The 18,551-nt window shown below is 40.0% G+C and overlaps 1 protein-coding gene across 20 annotated transcripts in view; it reads left to right on the forward strand.

The window, feature by feature from the left end:
- The window catches only part of CPEB3 (cytoplasmic polyadenylation element binding protein 3), a 222,420-nt gene that overhangs the window by 161,680 nt on the left and 42,189 nt on the right, over positions 1 to 18,551 (forward strand). For 15 of the 20 annotated variants that reach the window (XM_070610193.1, XM_070610223.1, XM_070610286.1 and 12 more), the window contains one exon: positions 13,989 to 17,777. The exons of the other annotated variants lie outside the window; for them this stretch is intronic. In XM_070610193.1, the coding sequence (XP_070466294.1) occupies positions 13,989 to 14,216 (228 nt within the window). In that variant the 3' untranslated portion in view covers positions 14,217 to 17,777. Of the gene's footprint in view, positions 1 to 13,988; positions 17,778 to 18,551 lie in introns of those variants that run through there. 20 annotated transcript variants of the gene reach the window in all.

Here is an 18,551-nt window from a genome sequence, read left to right on the forward strand (position 1 = left end):
ACAGAGCAGGGCACAGCTAGAGTTTGTTAGTAGGATTTTCTAGTATGTCTGTAGATCATTTTGAACATTAACAAAGTGAGTTTGAAATATTTTTGCTTTTTTTGGCAATTGTTTGGCTTTTGATTTTCACTTTGATGTTGTCTTCATGTAAAACCTTTTTCAAGTCAGTGTGAGCCAATACAGCTCCATTGGATTATAACATTTAGTGGAAATGTTAGGAATTTTTAGTGTCATAATGATCCTTGTTATGGAACATTATTATAAATGATACAAATGCAATTCGTGCCTCAGTTTTTACTTCAAAGGAAAAATTAACATCTTGGAAAAAAATCCCTTAAGGCTTATATTATGCATTATGGCTAATGTTCACCAGTTATTTGCCTATTGGTAATTTGTCCCTGTGTTGACAATATCCAGGTTGTATGATATCCAGCACAGCTGTTCTCAGCATTTCTTCTGCCTTGGCATACATGAGGCATGTGATATACTCTCATGGATTGCAGAGGCTTCCTAGAACACTAATAGGGTGGGGCATTTATGTATCTAAGGGTCGGGGGCGTATATCCCCCACCCACTCCTATCCTTACCACCCAGAGAACCATGGTCTTAGTGAAAAAGTGTCCTGGCTTGGGAATTGGGAGATCTGAGTCTATACTTTACCTTTTAGAGGCTTGATTTTACTGATTTTATTGTCCTATACTAGTAAAAACACCAGCCTAACTATTTTATGGTTTATTACACAGATAAACAATGGTAGATGAAGAAGTGCTTTGAAAAGTTATTAAGCTGTACAGATGTTGATTTGTATTATTGCTGAGCCTGGCCTATTTAAATTGTGCTGTTGCCTAACCATATGTCCAAGGCTAATTAGTGACTCTTTTTTTTTTCCTTTCAAAGTGCCTACTCAGTTCTACTAAGAATCTTTAATATAAGGATAATAAAATAGTTGAAATTGACAATAAGAAAAAAGAAATTAACATGGGTGCCGATCTGCCAACGTGCTGGTTGGATATTAGTCAAGACACACACATAGAGACTCCTAAGTTCCTTTTACTGACGTAAACACCTGTATACATTTTCCCATTTAAAGGATTGAAGGTTTTTTTCTCTTTAGTTTAGAAAGGGGTGTTTTTACCAGTATCTTTTCTCTGATAATGAAAAAATTTTGAACCTGAAATTGAGTAGAAGGTTAGGATTAAATTCTTCTTATATTCCTTTGAACAGTGTTTCTGTGAAAACTGGAACAGTTTAAAGTATTTAAGTACAATAAGGGCAAAAGAGGGCACCTGTACTCATTCTGTCTGTTTTAATGGTATTTTTAGAAGTGATGCCAAGTGAACACTTAAGATGTGAAAGCTCTGCTAAATCTAGTTTTCTTTATAACTCAAGTCTAGGTCACTTACATATGAAAGATTTTTGTAGTGTGAAAAATGAGATCATTAGAAAATGGGTAATCTTTTTACATGGCCATTTTTCTACCCTTTTGTCTACTCATCGCGGTCCTGAGAAGATTCGCAAGAGTAGAATCAGTGGGATCTCCCTTGGTCTAACAAAAACATATGATTTGGTTGATGTGAACAATTTCTTTACAAAAATCTGAGGGGCTCCCCCCACAACTACTGTTTAGCTCAACTTGGTCATGTTGTCTCCTAAAAGTCTGTAAGTCAGATGTGTATAACTTGAAATGTGTCATGCAGTAAACATTGGTTATAGTCTGCCAACTCAGCCCATAGAGACCTTTTTACTAGTAGAAAGGATATTAGGCTAGAATCAGCCAATCTGGGCTTTAGTCTTGACTGGACCACTTCTTCTATAGCTTGAAGGAAGGATGTTTGTATGTGTGTTAATGAAAGTGCTTTTGAAAACTGGAAAGCGCTCTGTCAACGTGTAGTGGCAGTGATAGCACTGATTTACGTGAACCTATCAATGACTAATATTTAAGCTCTTCTGGAAGATGCTTATTAGACAGTCGAATTGGAATTTCACGTGATGAAAGGGGTTAAATATTTCAGGCAAGGTAGGGGTAAAGGTGGGGGTTATTTGAGTTTTTGAAACAGGAAAAGGAGCTCGTGGTAGGCAGGTCTGCCCTGCTCAGAAATGTGTCCTTAACATCAGTTCCCCTAAACCACCGTCTCCTAAATCGTTCTCCATGAAACTTGAACCCTTGGAAGTTTAGTATCTGTTTTACACACTGAGTCTTTTTCTGAGTCAGATGAGTTCAGAAATGCTTTCTTGAAGAAAGTTAAATAGACTGGTTTATCTAGGACTTCTTAGAATATTTTATATACTTATCTTCATTGTGAAGCTCCAAAAAGGAGACAATAAGCAATTTTTCACAAATTTTTTTGATCATAGAACTCTTCTAAAATGTACCGTCTCTTGGGAATAATGTTTTAGGGAACTCAGTTGAGAAAATACTGTGTTTTCAGCTTCTTTTCTTCTTTCATGCTCAAATTCAGAAGTTTTATAAGCAGTTGATTGTTTTTCCCTTCCTCAGTCCCTTTTTTCCAAGTGTGTCCCACTCACCGCATATATTCTTTTTTTATTATTATTATTGTGGTGAAAAAACACGTGAGACTACCCTCCTAATAAGTTTTTAAGTGTACAGTACAGTAGTATTAACTATAAGTGCAATGTTGTACAGCAGATCTCTAGAAGTATTTCTTCTTGTATAACTGAAACTTTATGCTCTTTGAACAGCAACTCCCTGCTTCCCCTGCTCCCAGTCCCTGGCAACCACCATTCTACTTTCTGCTTTTTATGAGTTTGACTACTTTAGATACCTCTTATAAATAGAATCATGCAGTATTTGTCCTTCTGTGACTGGCTTATTTCACTTAGCATAATACCTTTAAGGTTCGTGTTGTTGTATGTGACAGGATTTCTTTCTTTTTTAAGACTGAGTAATATTCCATTTAATGTCTAGACCACATTTTCTTTATCCGTTCGTCTGTTGGTGGACATTTACGTTGCTTCCACACCTTGGCTATTGTGAATAATGCTGCAATGAACATGATAGTGCAAATCTCTCTTCAAGATGCTGATTTCAATTCTTTTGATTAAATACCCAGAAGTGGGATTGCTGAACATATGGTTTCTATCTACAGGAGGTTGAGGTGGGGCAGGGAAGCAGCAGGTACATATCCATGGTGGTGGAGCATCAAACGTGTGGTAGATATTGCCTTTGGTGTTTATAGTTCTTTGTCTTTTGATTGCTTGAAATTATCTATGGTATCTTTCTAACATTCCATTCTCTGTATAAGAAGGAAAAATAGTTTGAAATTAACATACCGTTGACAAATAATGTTCCCTTGACTCTGTTTTAGCTTAATGCAAAATACCAGAGAGACTGACTTTTCATTAGCTAATTTTGGGCTTTCTGATACTTTTATTTAAGGAACGTTGTGGTAGCTAAGCTATAACATAATATTTGCTTTGAAGAGCGTACTCTTTAGAATAACGCATTTTTGATTTAACGGGATGTTATCCATTGCACCTCTCTTGGCAAGCATTTCAAGTACTTCATGTATTTCATCTTTTTTTCTCTCTTTGCTAGAAACATGTTGGGCCTGAATTTTAGCTAAAGACTATCAAAGGCTTTATGTTTTTAGCCTGTGTGAAGATTAGTATGAGCCACTAACCACTCTAACAGAAGTGCTGAGAATACTACACTTTGTTCCTGGCCGGCTGGAATATGTGAGATGACTCAATAGCAAAAGAAGTGAGGGTTCTGATGACCTGTTCCCAGACTGTCTCTGCTCCTGGGAGTCTGGGACTCCCACAACCCAGACATTTATTTTGCTGTCACTGGCCCGCCTTGATCTGGCGTGATTTCTTCCTAGCTGTAGCTATAGCTATGTTTGATTTGACCCTTTGAGAGGAAGCAACACCCAGAAGCAAGTTCAAGTCTTATCTAAACTAATCCTACCTAGGCTTATTTTAAAGCACAAGGAGTCGCAGAGCCTTTGACTAGAAATAGTTTTTAAATGGAGTTTGGGTCATCTAAAGAAAGAGGGAAAGATGTCCTCTTTTCTGAATAGCGTTGACCCTTTTTTGTCTTGTCTGTCCTTCCTAGTCTTGACCCCTGATCTCTCCTGTCCAGTTCTCTCTTGTCATGCCTTCTCTCTTGGAATTGTGATCATTTTTAATGCGAAAACACTTTAGAGTTGTTAAATGTTCTTTCTTGCTCATATCTGAGTATAGAGGCTGTTTATGAGATTACTGATAGGGAAAAGACCATCACCATTTTTTTAAGTAGTATTCTTAGTGGGATATGATTCAAGTTCTTTAACCCCAGAAGCCAGGGAGTATCAGTCAATTAGCAATTTCTGGTGAGTGCTTATTCTTACTTGGAAGAGCTGGTCTAAACCTCTCATAGGGTAGGAGAAACTGAGGCCTGGAAGGTTGTGATATAGCGAGTTAATGGATAGAGCCAGGTGCTCTGCACTCCTACACCCTGGGTGTGGGGGTGCTGCCATGGCAGTTAGGCATTTCACAGATATTTCATGGTTTTCTTACTCTTGATTCTCCACATGATGCACTCTTCTGCTACTAGAGCTTGGTTTGGGGCTGGTTTACATCCTCACCTCCAGCCCCACTCCCAAGCACCATGCAAGGAAACTAGAGTAGGGGGTGGATCTATGGATTGTGCAGGATGTTGTCAGTCGGCCCTTCTTTGTTTTGTGAAAAAGTTACCTTAAGGCCAAACAGAGCACTCACAGATCTCTCTGTACTCTATAAACATATCACAGATGTGTCAACATTAGCACACGTAAGCACACTCTGAACTGTGGGAAAGGCACAAGGGTGATTTTAAAATCTTCCTTCCCCTAGCACTTTGGGAAAATATGAAAAATGGTAAATCCCGTCCTTTGAGAGGTAAAAAGAAAAATAAAATCCAAACCATTTCCCCTATGTTTTTTTTTTAATCTACCCCAGATTGCTGCTAAAATTAATAACCGTGAATTTGCTGTATCTGGAAGGTTGTGGATAACTTTGTTGCTAAGGAAAAGCTATTTTCACGTTGCTACTTTAACTTCCTAGGCATCTGTCATCTGCATTCTAAACAGCAGGATTCCAGCTCATAGTCAATTGAAAAACTAAAAATTTATGTTTAAACATTCTTAATATTGTCTGCCGGTGGAGGACCTGCATTAGCAACTGTAAAGACACAGTGTTCAGTGGGAATGGTAATGAGATTACTGTGGTTTTTAGGCCTGGATAGATGTACTCTATGACACCTGCCAAGACGATTAGGAGCACATTATATTTAAAAGTTTGGAGCACACAAAATAAACTGGTTTTTCCAGGAAGCATCTTCCCCCGGATGATCAGTGGCCTCCCTGAGTTCTGGCAAGGTTTACATTTCCCCTGTTAAATTAGACCGCTTCACTTGGCCTCTGTCTCCAGTTTGTCCTCTCTGACTCCGTTGTCTGAAGTTATTGCTTCTACTCGGATCTCGTCTGCCTGTAGGCATGCCTTGCCTGCCTCGGGATGGCTAGGTATCTGACAGGCTTAATTTGGTTTTTCCTATCACCAAAGGGGGGATTGCAGCAGGGACCAGTCTTGTGGCCCTGGGCTAACACCTGTTGCCAATCTTTTTTTTTTTTTGAGGAAGATTAGCCCTGAACTAACTGCCTCCAATCCTCCTCTTTTTGTTGAGGAAGACTGGCCCTGAGCTAACATCTGTGCCCATCTTCCTCTACTTTGTATGTGGGACACCTGCCACAGCATGGCTTGCCAAGCGGTGCCACGTCCGCACCCAGGATCCGAACTGGCGAACCCCAGGCCGCTGAAGTGGAATGTGCGAACTTAACCACTGCGCCATGGGCTGACCCCCAATCTTCTTTTCTTCTTCTCCCCAAAGCCCCCCAGTACATAGTTACATACTCTAATTGTAGTCCTTCTGGTTGTGCTATGTGGGACGCCGCCTCAGCATGGCCTGATGAGCGGTGCTAGGTCCACACCCCGGATCTGAACCAGCAAAACCCTGGGCCACCAAAGTGGAGCATGTGAATTTAACCACTTGGCCATGGGGCCGGCCTCAGGGACCAGTTTTTGGTCCTTAATATGACCTTTAGCACATAATTCAAACTAAGCCTGATCTTGGCTAATGCCTCCCTCCTCATTACTACAACTTCTCAGGTCTAAGGAGAGGGAATTCTGGACCTGTGAATAGTTTATGGTCTCCCTAGGTATCTCCTCTCTGCCACCAAGAGCTCTTTAGTCATTGCTTTATTTACTTTGGGAGATCATTTTATTGACTGGTACCAAAATAACTGCAGACAGAAATATTTTCTCTAGCTTGTTAGAAACAAAACAATGTCAGCACCGAGGTCAGGTTGTGAAAGTATGGCTTTCTCTTGTTGATATCATTCTAAATATGTTATTCCCTTTATCCATCTTCTTACAGCCACTTATGCAGGGTTCCACATCAGTCCTCCTTATCCTTATTGGTTACCAGCTCATCAATAAGTTGCACATGTTCCTCACCATCTTTGGGCATGGTCATCTCCATTTGATATATGGTAGGAATTTAAGTGTCTCTCTGTAGGAAGTTTTCATCTCCTTGCCTGCAAATCTCTTTGAATTAGAGGGTCAGCTTGGTGATATGATTGGCTCTGCATAGGGTTCTGGTGTTTGGACTTTAATGGTAGCATAGATCAGCGATGTGATCCCAGTAGGTTGGTGTCTCGAAAGTGTCAGAGCTTAATGATACTTCAGGTGATTTAGATGATTAACAGAGAAACCCATTTTTATTTTCATAGCTGTATATCTGTGTATGGGGAAAAATAGAATTAATCTAGATAGTCAAGTAAAACATCAAGTCATAGTACAGATGGCATTAGGATATGGCGAAAACTACAAACTTTGGGAATACCTTTAAGAAACTCTCACGTAGACCATGAATTATCTTAGGAAAGAACTATATCTTGTTCTCTATTATATTTCAGTTTTTAATGTAGTGGCTTACAAGGTATAAGTGCTCCATAAATATTAGTCAAATAAGTGAATCCATTTGAGCCAAAATAATCACCCTTCCTTAGTGCAGGGGCAGCCAGCTCCCACGTCCTTCATGCAGCTGCTTCTCTTTGTTGATATAAATTGTCAGAGACACTCTTAACTGTTGCCTTTTGAGAGGTTGTGGTCGCCAACTTGCACCTCTGTGTTTTGGATGATTTTGAGTCATCATGTGTGTCTTGTCTGTGGGACAAGCCTCTGCTCTTTGGACCAGCACCCTGCATGCGGGTGCTGGAGTGGCTTCGTGGCAATAGCACTCTTCCCCATCTGGAAGGCAGCCCCCTGGAAGCTGTCAGGAAGGGCCTCTGAGAGCACAGGAGCAATCCAAAAGTCACATCCTTTTCTTTTTTTGGCTTTATTCAGAGTCTTACTGACTGGCATTTAATGTGCAAGTCTTAGCAAACTTGATTATCTAGCTTTTCAGTCCGATTGGAAGTTGTAAATTTATAAAGGGTCATTGAAAGGTATTATTCAAAGTGATAGAAGACAGATTTTGAAGTGACAGGAAAAGTGAAAACTGTCCCCTGCATTGTATTACCTGGCACTACTATAAAGGACATTCATAATGTCCAATGATTAAGAGAAGGCAGAATAAATAGTACATTTTAGAAAGATTTCCATTGAAAAGGAAAAATTTCTGCTCTCTGGAAGTGTAACTTAGGAGGAATCTGTTATTCACTGAGAAGGCTGATTAAATAAGGCATCGCTGTGTACCTCTGGCCTGGAGACGGTCATGATGGAGCGTCGTGGCAGACCTCCTGAGCACTGTATTGACTCAATCCCTCAAAACCCCTCAGCCAGTAAGGAGCTTTGTTGTGAAGCTCAGCTGGAAGCCTGAATAGACATTCTGCATTTTCGTATATCAGCACGAATGTATTACGTGACCTTAATTTGTTTGTCCGTTGTTTTACAATTTGTGGTAGGTGTTCATGACCATCGTTCCGCTTGAATTTAACATCCCCATGTTGTGGAAATCCTTTCAAATCAACTGGTGGAGCACTAATTCAGTCTTTTTGGTGACTGCATGATATTCCATGGGGGTAGATGTACCACATTTTATTCAACCATTTCCCTATAGGTGGACATTTACTTTGTTTCCAGTTTTTGGCCACTCTGGGTAATTCTGCAATAAATATACTTTACATGTGTCCTCACATCTGATGGTTATATTTCCAAGTGTTGGGATTACAGCATTAACAACAATCAACAGTGGGATTCTTGGATCAAAGAGTATAGGTATTTTTAATTTTAAGAGTTTGCTAGTTTGCTTTTTAAAAATGTTGTAGCAATTAACATTTCTGTCAGCAATTGATAAGAAATAGTTATCACTTCTTAAATGTTTGCTGGTCTGATGTGAATAAACTGATATTAATTTTCTTTTTCCTGACTGCTAATAAATGTGTACATCTTTTTATGTGGATTGCCTGTGGATTCTTATGTGAATTATCCTCTACCTGTTTTTTCACTATGTTGTATGTCTTTTTCTTGCCATTTAAGTATAGTATAAATAATAATCTGCATTTTTTTTTTTTTTTTTTTTTGCAAATCTGTCATTTGCCTGTTGACTTTTCTCATGGTATCTTTGCCGTTTAAGCATATTTTATTTTTACATAGTCTAATATATTTATTTTCTTCGGAATCTTCTAGGTTTCTAGTCCTTATTAAGAAGGTCTGCCTTGCCCTTAATTTGTACATACAGACCTAGTTGGTGTGTGTTTTTTTTTAGTTACTTTCTTTTTTTTATTTTTAATTCTTTTTTCATATAGGTCCTGTGTCTTTATGGTTTGGTTCATTCCGACTAATTTATAATTTTTGTTACAATTGTGAATAGGATATTTTCTCCATTTTTATTGCTACAATAGCATAAAGCTACTACTTTTCTTACAAGTCTTCTTGACAGAGAAATATCTTGACTAGATGCTGCAGGATTTGGGGATCGTGTCTTTTTCTCTGAGCCTAATAGACAGTATTCCTCGGTGTTCCATCTTCCAGTGTGCAGATAAGTCTGATGCCAGTTTGTTTCTTCCTTTCCTTTGTAGGAGACAGTAACTAGCTTTTTTCACTTGGAAGCATGTAAAATTTTCTCTTTACCTTTAGAGTTCAGAAATTTTAGCTCATGATTTTACTAAGATGTGCCTGGTGGTGTGGTTTTTTCTCATCAGTCCAGACTGGACCTGGTGGTATCTTTGATTTGCAGTTTCAGGACTCCTGTCAAGTGATTACTTTTCCTCCGTTTTTTTCTGCTTCTGGAACTTTTGTTACTCTAATATTAGGTTCTCCTGGATCTAATCTAAAATTTCTTTTCTTTCCTCTTACTCTTTACTTTTCAAATTGTTTTTTTCCAGAGCTTTGAAATGCCACTGAACTGGATCTCAACAGTGGTTATCCTCTCTTCAGTTCATCTGATAGCTTAATTAGTCAAAATGCCACGGCTTAGATTTTTTAACTTATTAGTAATAAAAAACTTTGAATACATGCAAAAGTATAGAGAACAGTGTAATGAACCCCATCATCCATTTACAACAATTATCAACATACAATGTTCCTGTCGTCCAGTTTCAATAATCATCAACTTTGACCAATTTTGTTTCATCTATACCTCTACCCACTTTCCCACCCTCACCTCAGATTATTCTGAAACAGATCCCAGACATCATGTCATTTCATCCTGAAATAATTCAGTTAAATAATTTAGTATGTATCTCTAAAAGAGTGTTTAAAAAAATAAAGCTGGGAGTAAGAGGTTTCCTTTTGGGGTGATCAAAATGTTTTGGAACTAGATAGAGGTGGTGGTTACACATTGTGAATGTATTAAATGCCCCTAGATTATTCATTTTAAAATGGTTATTTTTTTGTGACTTTAACTTCAATTTGAAAAATTAATTAAAGCTCTTAAAAACGAAGGAAACTGGAGGGGAAGAGAACTCCACATGACCGTAAGACCATTTTTACACCTGAACAAGAGCAACCTTTTTTAAAAAAAATATTACCAGAAAATCTTCTTTGTGATAGAGTTGAATCTCCTTAAGTTCTCTTTTCATATTTATAAATGGTATATATTATACACGGCTGTTGTCTTTTTCATCCAGCAGCTTTCTCTTACTGAGTGTGAATTCTGTTTCTTCAGACCAGCCCTCTCTATGACTGCTGGATCCCCTTTTCTAGGCTTACTGAGGCTCAGATCTGGTTGCTGGAGCACCCTGAGCGTAGACATCTGCCTGGTGGTGGAAGCAAAGCAGCCCTCAGCTCGTAGACTGGAGCTGGGAAAGCAGGCTGCTGCCATTTCCCTCCGTGCCCTGCCTCGGCCAGCCGTCCTCCAGTCTTGGGGCAGAGGGAATTCGTTCCACCATTTGGGCTCCTTCTTGGCCTTCAGATGCAGGGACATCAGGCCAGTTCCATACACTCTCACAAGCCTATAGCTCCCTTACCCCAGGAGCTCAGATCTCTGCAGACCGCAGTCTTACCCGGATCTGCCACGGTCCTGTCTTGCCGCGGGACTCTGTCCTCAAGTTGCTTGAAGCTGTGGAGCAATGCTGACCAGGACAGGACTACCGACGGGGAATGTCAGAGGAACAATACGGAGTATTAAGTTCAAAGGAGGAGGGAATAGATCCCTGTGGGACTGAAATAATTAAGGAAAGCTGGGCCTCTAATTGATTTTCGACAGGGTTTTCAACACCATTGAAAGGGTAAAGAATAATCTCTTCAACAAATGGTGCTGGGGCAACTGGATATCCACGTGTAAAAGAATGAGGTTGGACCCTTGCCTCACACTGTATACAAAATTAACTCGAAATCATTCGACCTAAATATAGGTGCTAACACCATAAAATTCTTAGAAGAAAATATTAGGGTAAATCTTTGTGACCTTGGATTTGGCAGTGGATTCTTAAATATGACATCAAAAGGAGGAGCAACAAAAGAAGAAAATAGATAAATTGTATTTCACCAAAATTAAAAACTTTTGTGCATCAAAGGATGTTATTAAGAAAGTGAAACACAACCCACAAAAATAGGAGAAATGACTTGCAAATCGTATGTTTGATAAAAGTCTAGTATCTAGCATAAACGACTCAACAACAAAAAGACAATCCAGTTAAAAAATGGGCAAAGGACTTGAATAGACATTTCTCCAAAGATCTACAAATGCCAACAAGTACATGAAAAGATGCTCCATGTTATTAGTCAGTAGGGAAATGCAAATCAAAACCACCACAAGACACTTCTTCACGCCTACTAAGATGGCTGTAATCACAAAAATGGAACACAGCAAGTGTTGGTGAATGTATAGAGAAATTGGAACTCTGGTACATTGCTGCTGGGAATGTAAAATGGTACAGCCACTGAGGAAGACAATTTGGTAGTTCATCAAAGAGTTAAGCATAGAATTGCCTTGTGCCTCAGCAATTCTGCTCGTAGGTGTATACTCAACAGAATTGAAAACAGGTATTCAAACAAATATGCCTACACACATATTCATAGCAGCACTATTCACACCTACCAAAAGGTGGAAACAACCTAATTGTCCATCAATGAATGAATGGATTAAAAAAGTGTGGTATATATACACACATATACATACATGTATAATGGAATATTATTCAGTCCTAAAAAGGAATGAAATACTGCTGCATGCTATAACATGATTGAACCTCAAAACATGATAAGTGAAAGAAGCCAGACACAAAAGCTCATATATTATATGATTCCCCTTATATAAAATATCCAGAATAGGTAAATCCATAGCGACAGAATGCGATTGGTTGTTGCCAGGGGCTGGGGAGAGAGGGAAGGGAATAACTGCTTAGTCGCACAGGGTTTCTTTGAGGGCGATGAAAATGTTTTGGAACTAGATAGAGATGGTGGTTGTACAACATTGTAAATGTATTAAATGCCACGGAATTGTTCACTTTAAAGTGGTTAATTTTATGTTAAGAAAGAAAAAGATAGACTGGGCCTCATTGGATACATGAAATTGTTGAGTGGGCTGAGCATTTAAAGTGGGAAGAAAGTGCAGTAAAAATAGAGACTAGGCAGAGTTTAAGTTGAGGCCGAGTCGGGAGAGAGATCGGGGCAGACCACGAAGGCTCTTGCTTGTATTTGAGTTGTTGGAGACGGAGGGTCCCCTCTCCTACCGAGGCAGCTGGGCTTGATCCTGTGGGCGGTGGAGAATCTGACCAGGAGAGGAACCTTGTGAAAGGAGATTATTGAAACGTCAGCATGTACATGGGAGAATTGAACCAGGGAGGTCTCGGAGCTTGGAGGCCATCGATAGTGAACACATCCAGACGCAAGTTGTGACAGTCTACACTAGAGAGGAAGCAGTAGGAAGGATAACTGTGCTTAGTGCTTTTGACGTGCCTGCTGCCGTTCTCTGTGCTTTGTGTGATTTAACTCATTTAATCCTCATGGGAACGCTATAAAGTATGAACTCTTCCCCCCAGTGTACAGATGAGGAAACAGAGGATCAGAGTGGCTAAGAAACTTGCCTAAGGTTGCACAGCTAATAATGTGGCCTGGATTTGAACCCAGGCAGATGATACAAAGCCACTACAGTTGTGATTATGATGCAGAGATGAATGTGAGAGATTTCTTTTGAAGCCCACTCGCTAACTTGTCAAGTTGGGAAGGGAGAAATAGGAAGAAGGGAACTAGGGCCAGAGCAGAGACATTTTCCCCCTGAGCAACCAAGAGCTGATACAGGTCTTCTCCGATCTTCCAAGTAGAAATCTCTAGCTGGCCGAGGGGCCTGCAGACTAGAGCTTGTGGCTGGAGATAGAACTCTCGAGGAGGCCAGCAAAAGGGCTTTCGGAAGGGAAGGAGAACCAGGAAAGTCGAGGGTCTGATCCTCAGCGTCCCTACCTTTCCTGCTCCCCCGACGCTGGCCTCCCTGCTGCGCCTCCTGTGCAGCCCACCCCGTGCCCTGCCGGAACCTCCTGGCGGCATCCAGAGGCAGCTTGAGTCGTCAGGCACGTAGCTCAGGTCACAGACCGCACAGCCCCAGCGGCCACAGTGGCTACTCTTCCCTGGGGTGTCTCTGGAGGTCGGTGTGGGGAGGAGCCTGATCGCTGACCTGCCACCTTCCTGCTCATTTCTAACATTCGAGATGAAAACATTAATGACGTTCCTTTTCTGAGGTTCTGGGAAGAGGACAGGGGAAAACTGTGCTACATTTGCTCATTCTTGCTTTTGGTTTTCACATAACACAGTGTAGCTTCGTTTAGATTATAAAATGCCCCCTGAAGGGCTGTGATGAAAAGTTCTCCTCCATTGAAGCTTGCAGTCTTGGGGGGACAGTAAATCATTAAAGTCCAAAAAACGGAAAAGCCACAATTACTACGGTAGCGTCTAACGTCTCACTAGGCGCCCCCTTTCCCTCCGGCCCGCTGTCTACAGTGCTGGGATGCTGGTCTTCTGAGGCCTTGTTAAAACACCGAAGCCCGGAGCCTCACAGTGCGTCGCCCTTCAGCCTGCCCTGCCGGCCTCGCTGTGACTCTGCCTGTGGCCTGGCTCCTGCCAATCCGTTCCCCAAGTGTGTGCCCTGCTTCCCGCCTGCAGCCTAGCTGGTTCCTCTCCCTGGAACGCTCTCCCTTGTCCCGCCTTGTTCAGCTCGTGTGCTTTCTCATCGCTGCCTCTCAATCCTCCGCAGCACCCTGTGAGGGAGACACTGTTATACCCATTTTACAGATATATAAATACGTGTGTGTATAAATGTTATACCCACTTTACAGATATACAGATGGAGCCAACAGAAGCACAGAGAGGTTAAGAATTTACCTACAAGCACACGACTAGTAAAGCAAGCAGCAGCTTCCGAAGCCCGTGCTCAGCTACCATTCAGCCCTAGCTGAGTTCGAAGCGGCGTCTGACTGAGCTGCATCATTAAGCTATACTGTTGACTCTCAAAAGGAAGAAACACGAGGCGGCTTTGCTAAAGCTGTTTTCCTGTCTTTCCTCTTTGGGTCCAGGTGGAAGTGAAGCCATACGTGCTGGATGATCAGATGTGCGATGAGTGCCAGGGCACGCGCTGCGGTGGAAAGTTTGCCCCGTTCTTCTGTGCCAACGTCACCTGTCTGCAGTATTACTGCGAGTACTGCTGGGCAAGCATCCACTCCCGCGCCGGGCGAGAGTTCCACAAACCGCTGGTGAAGGAGGGAGGTGACCGCCCTCGCCATGTCCCGTTCCGCTGGAGCTGAGCCCAGGACAGACCCAGCCACAAGTACTGGAGTAGATAACAAGGAGGGAAAAGAGAGGGCACTGCCTCAGGGCTTACAGTGTTCTGGAAATCTGTGCATTCGTTCTCAATTTTTAAAGAAGAAATGGGTCTTTTTATTATTATTATTTACAGTCATATTACTGAACTCAGTGTCCAGTATAATGCAAAATTGCAGAGTGTATAACGGTACTGATTTGCACTTTGATTCACACCTTTGTCTGCTTGGTACCTTCATTTCTTACACCTGATTTGTCACTCGTGACAGTACGTAGACTGCCATTCTCATCTGCGGCCACCAGGTTGACGTCTGTGATTTTTTGTTGTTGTGTTGTTGTTCTGATTGTTTTTGAACTGGAGCATGCACTTATTTTCAGAAACTTAGAGAGTTGCCCCTAGGAGAAGACTTACCAAAGGTAATGCTCGGGAGTAGGTGGCAGATGTAGCAAAAACTTCACAACAATTCAGCAGTCATTAGTTGGGGTCATTTAGAGTAAGGATAACCCTTAATGAAAATAAGCCTTTAGTTGCTCTCTATTTTGACATGTAAGGATACCTCATAAGCTGAATCTTTATTTTTCCTTCATGTTTGACTTTTGTTTTGCTAAGGATTTTAGTTAGATCTTTTAGTGTTATGTAAATTTATGCTGCAATAGCTTTTGCTGCTATTAAAGTGGTATTATTAATACCATAATACTCTATTCAGGCTAAAGTACCAATTTAAAAAAAAACCCAACAACACACTTTTGTGATTTAGGGATAGAATCAGCTGCCGGAAGGAGATCAGAAGAGACTTGAGAAAGCTTCAACGGAAGGTCACTATTTCTGACTGCATGTTTACTTAATCAGGTTGCTGCATGCAATAAATTTTATATCCAATGTCTAGTATAAAACCTTCCCACAATGCACAAATTAAGAATCTATATAAGCTATAAAATACTGATTTTTTTTAAAAGATTTTTCATTCAAAGAATTGGTAATTGACTGGAGGAAGGCATGCCTCAATAAATGGAATGCTTCTGAAATTAGGAAGAGCCCATACAGAATGGCCTATATTACAACCAATATAAAAGCTAGGTGTAGGATATTCTTAAAGCAAATTCGTGGATGGTAGATGAAGTACTTTGCGGTGCTCTGTTATATATTGTGCAATTTATTTTATATAGTAAAGTGATTATGTCTAACTGTGATCAAACTTAACTGTTTAAAGCCTCTGTGTCAGACATTAACGAACTTGACAGTTCCTAACTGGTATATTATTAACTAACACATGAGCTCTTAGTTACAATCTCCTAGTGCTTGCACCATTTTACATAGCTTCAGACCTTGTCCAGAAAACCAAAGAGCTCATCTTAGCTTACAAACACTAGGAATATATACAGTATATAGAGATAAGTTGTCAGATTGACAAACTAGGCACATTTTAAGAAAGTTGCGAGATGGTGATGCTAAAGAAATGTCTGTGCAAACTAAGATGGCCTGGGCAGGGTTGGTTGTCTGGGTGAGAAATTAACTACTTAATTCCCTGGGTTTATCCTGTAAAGCTTGAATAGAATGAAGACCTGCTGGGACTGCCATGGACATTTTTAGCATTCACTCTTGGGCTGCAGATAGTAATATATAAACACACACAATGATTGTGAGACTATGTAGATCTTTTTTTTAATCTTCTTCCTATGTTTTGGAATTCTGGGGACAATCTGACTGGATATGACACTGCAGAATAGATTTAAGTCGCTGTGTTTTATGTGCTGTGATGTCCGTGTACTGTCTTAAGTTAATATTGCTTGTTTTTGTTTTGTTCTGTTTCTCCAGTGTTTAGTTGCAATTACCAGCTCTCAAACTATAGTTTGTTTTCAAAAAGGAAAAACAAAATAGTTTTTTACTGGATTAAAAATGCTTATTAGAATTCTCCCCTTTTGAGGTTACCTCTGGGCTTTTTGGTAATAATTGCTTTTTTCCAGCCCAGCTGTGGTTTTCTGTTTGTTTTTTTTCTATGTTTGTGGTTTTTTTCATCTGTACAAGAAATTTTGTTATGCACTACTACTTTTTGTATTCTAGACAGTTTTCAAAAGTTGGCTGAAGATTTTTTTGTTTGTTTGTTTTTAAGGAAAAAGGCATGCTTTCTGACTGACATGATCTTTTGCAATACCTCAATTTTGAAATATAGGAAAGAAAATGATATTTTCTAAGTAAGTTTATTCAGAAAAATATATATTAATTTAATTCTGCAAGAAAAATGATTTAACAGATGGGTAACTTTATTTTTTTCATGCTTATTTGTGTTTTTTGAAAATGAAGAAGTTAGAGCTTTATAACTATAATATTAAAGATCATATCTAACCTACAGAAATCTACCTAATTATGTGAAAGAAGCAAAATGTTTTGAAGAAGCACCCCTCTTTCATGTACTAAAATAACACTGAGATAAAAAAAAAAAACCAAGCTGGGAGATTGTACAGCATAAAGCTAACGTGAAGGCAAAAAACCATTGTTGTGAAGAACAGGTTCCAAAAGCGAAACTCCATTTGGTGCTGAAAGTTGTGAATAGATGGTGGAAACGACTTTCCCTTAATTTGTATATTTATAATCAAGCGTTGATTGTGCACGACTGACCAGGATTGTGAAAGAGTTCTTCTGTTTGTATTTTTTTAAAGAGAACTTTTTTAGTTTATTAAATTATAACATGTTCCCTTTTGTTTTGTAAATAAATGTGCCCCCAAGTTGTTAATGTTATATTAAAAGAGAGGGTCCTTCAAAAAAGAATTATTTTTTAACACACAGAGGTGTTCTGACCTGCAGCTTGACTGGGGAGCCCCTGAGTATCACAGGGCCTGCTGTGGCCTTTCCTTGATGTGACACTTGAACTAGTCGATTTTTTGAAGGCTATAACCTAACCTCGACTATTTGTTGTTATGTGCAATACTGTTTGTACTGTTTGTATAAAAAATAGAAAAAAAAAGAAAAGAAAAAAGGCATAAATCTTTATTGCAGATTTATTTTCATTGCAAACTTTAGACATTGTGATTCACTGAAATCATTTTTCTACTGTCAAATATGTACCTTTTCTTCATGCTGGTATTTTTTCAATAGTAATGTAGCCTTTGTACTGAGACAAATTTTCATTGTTATTTTTAGAAAGATTTTTTGCTAAGAAAAAAATTAAACATATTTACATATTTTTCATTTTATTTCGTATTTTCTTTAAGGAGTGCTTTCTCAATCATTAATAGAGTTGTTTCTGGGAGGGACTTTCATATCTGGTCAATGTCATAATATTATTTTGTATTTTTACTTGGAATAAATTAATTTTATGATGCTAATTCTTTAAAAGTTTATTTTTTTCATTTTCAGTTATTTTTGAAGCTAAAACCTTTGTAATATTGTTACTAAAGTGTCTAGTTTTTTGAAATGCAAAGCTTTATGTATTAACTTGCTGATGTGGTTTACAATAGTGTGACAACGATGAAAATGGTTGGTTATGTAAAGTGATTGGAAAATGTAATGGATAATTGGGTAATAAAATGACAGAATGAGCAGAACATGTGAGATTTTGACAAGCCTTTTCCTTTATCACAGTGGTTTAGTGTAAGACTAGGGATGTCACAGTACAGTTCTCTAGGGATGTCACAGTGGATTTATACAACACCAGGTGCAGCCAAATCTGTGGCCCTGATAATGAAGTCACCCCTACTGAAGTGCCACCGGGTTGAAAACCTGGCTAGGTCACACAATGATTCATTGCTTTTCCCCTCTAACTCTTCATTATGTCGCGTGTGTGGTGTGTGTGTGTGTGTGTGTGTGTAATCTGACACCAGCTGCTGTCCATGTGTGAGACGGTGCCTTTCGCCCCGGCCAAATCTTTTCCATGCATTCATAGTGGTGACGTCTGAGAGTGGAAGGAAGTTGCTGAGAGGACACACCTTCTGTGTGGTTAGACTCGGGTGGCGGTGTCCCCCCTGAGCTGCCTGCCCTGCGGCTCGGGTGGCGTGCTGAGGAAGCACACTTGGGCGTCACCACTGTATATGGACGGTCTCAGACTTCGTCTTCCTCCACCCCCCCAGCCCGTTCCCTGTATCATGTCCCTTCTTTGTCCCTTATTGTGGCAGCACAAATGGCCCCTCCGAGCATGATCTGTCTGCCCTCCTGCTTCTTTTCCAACACCCACCTCACCTTGAAGCTGTGCTGTGAAGGCAGCCTGTCATTGTAATGGCACCTAAGATTAAAACAAACCAACAAAAATCTTCCAACTGCAGAACTGGTGTTGCGTAAACAGAACATCCAATGACTTGCTCTAGATAGATGGCGAGTTTCTGCT

The sequence above is a fragment of the Equus przewalskii genome, chromosome 1 (genome assembly GCF_037783145.1).
Source record: "Equus przewalskii isolate Varuska chromosome 1, EquPr2, whole genome shotgun sequence".
Lineage (NCBI taxonomy): Eukaryota > Metazoa > Chordata > Mammalia > Perissodactyla > Equidae > Equus > Equus przewalskii.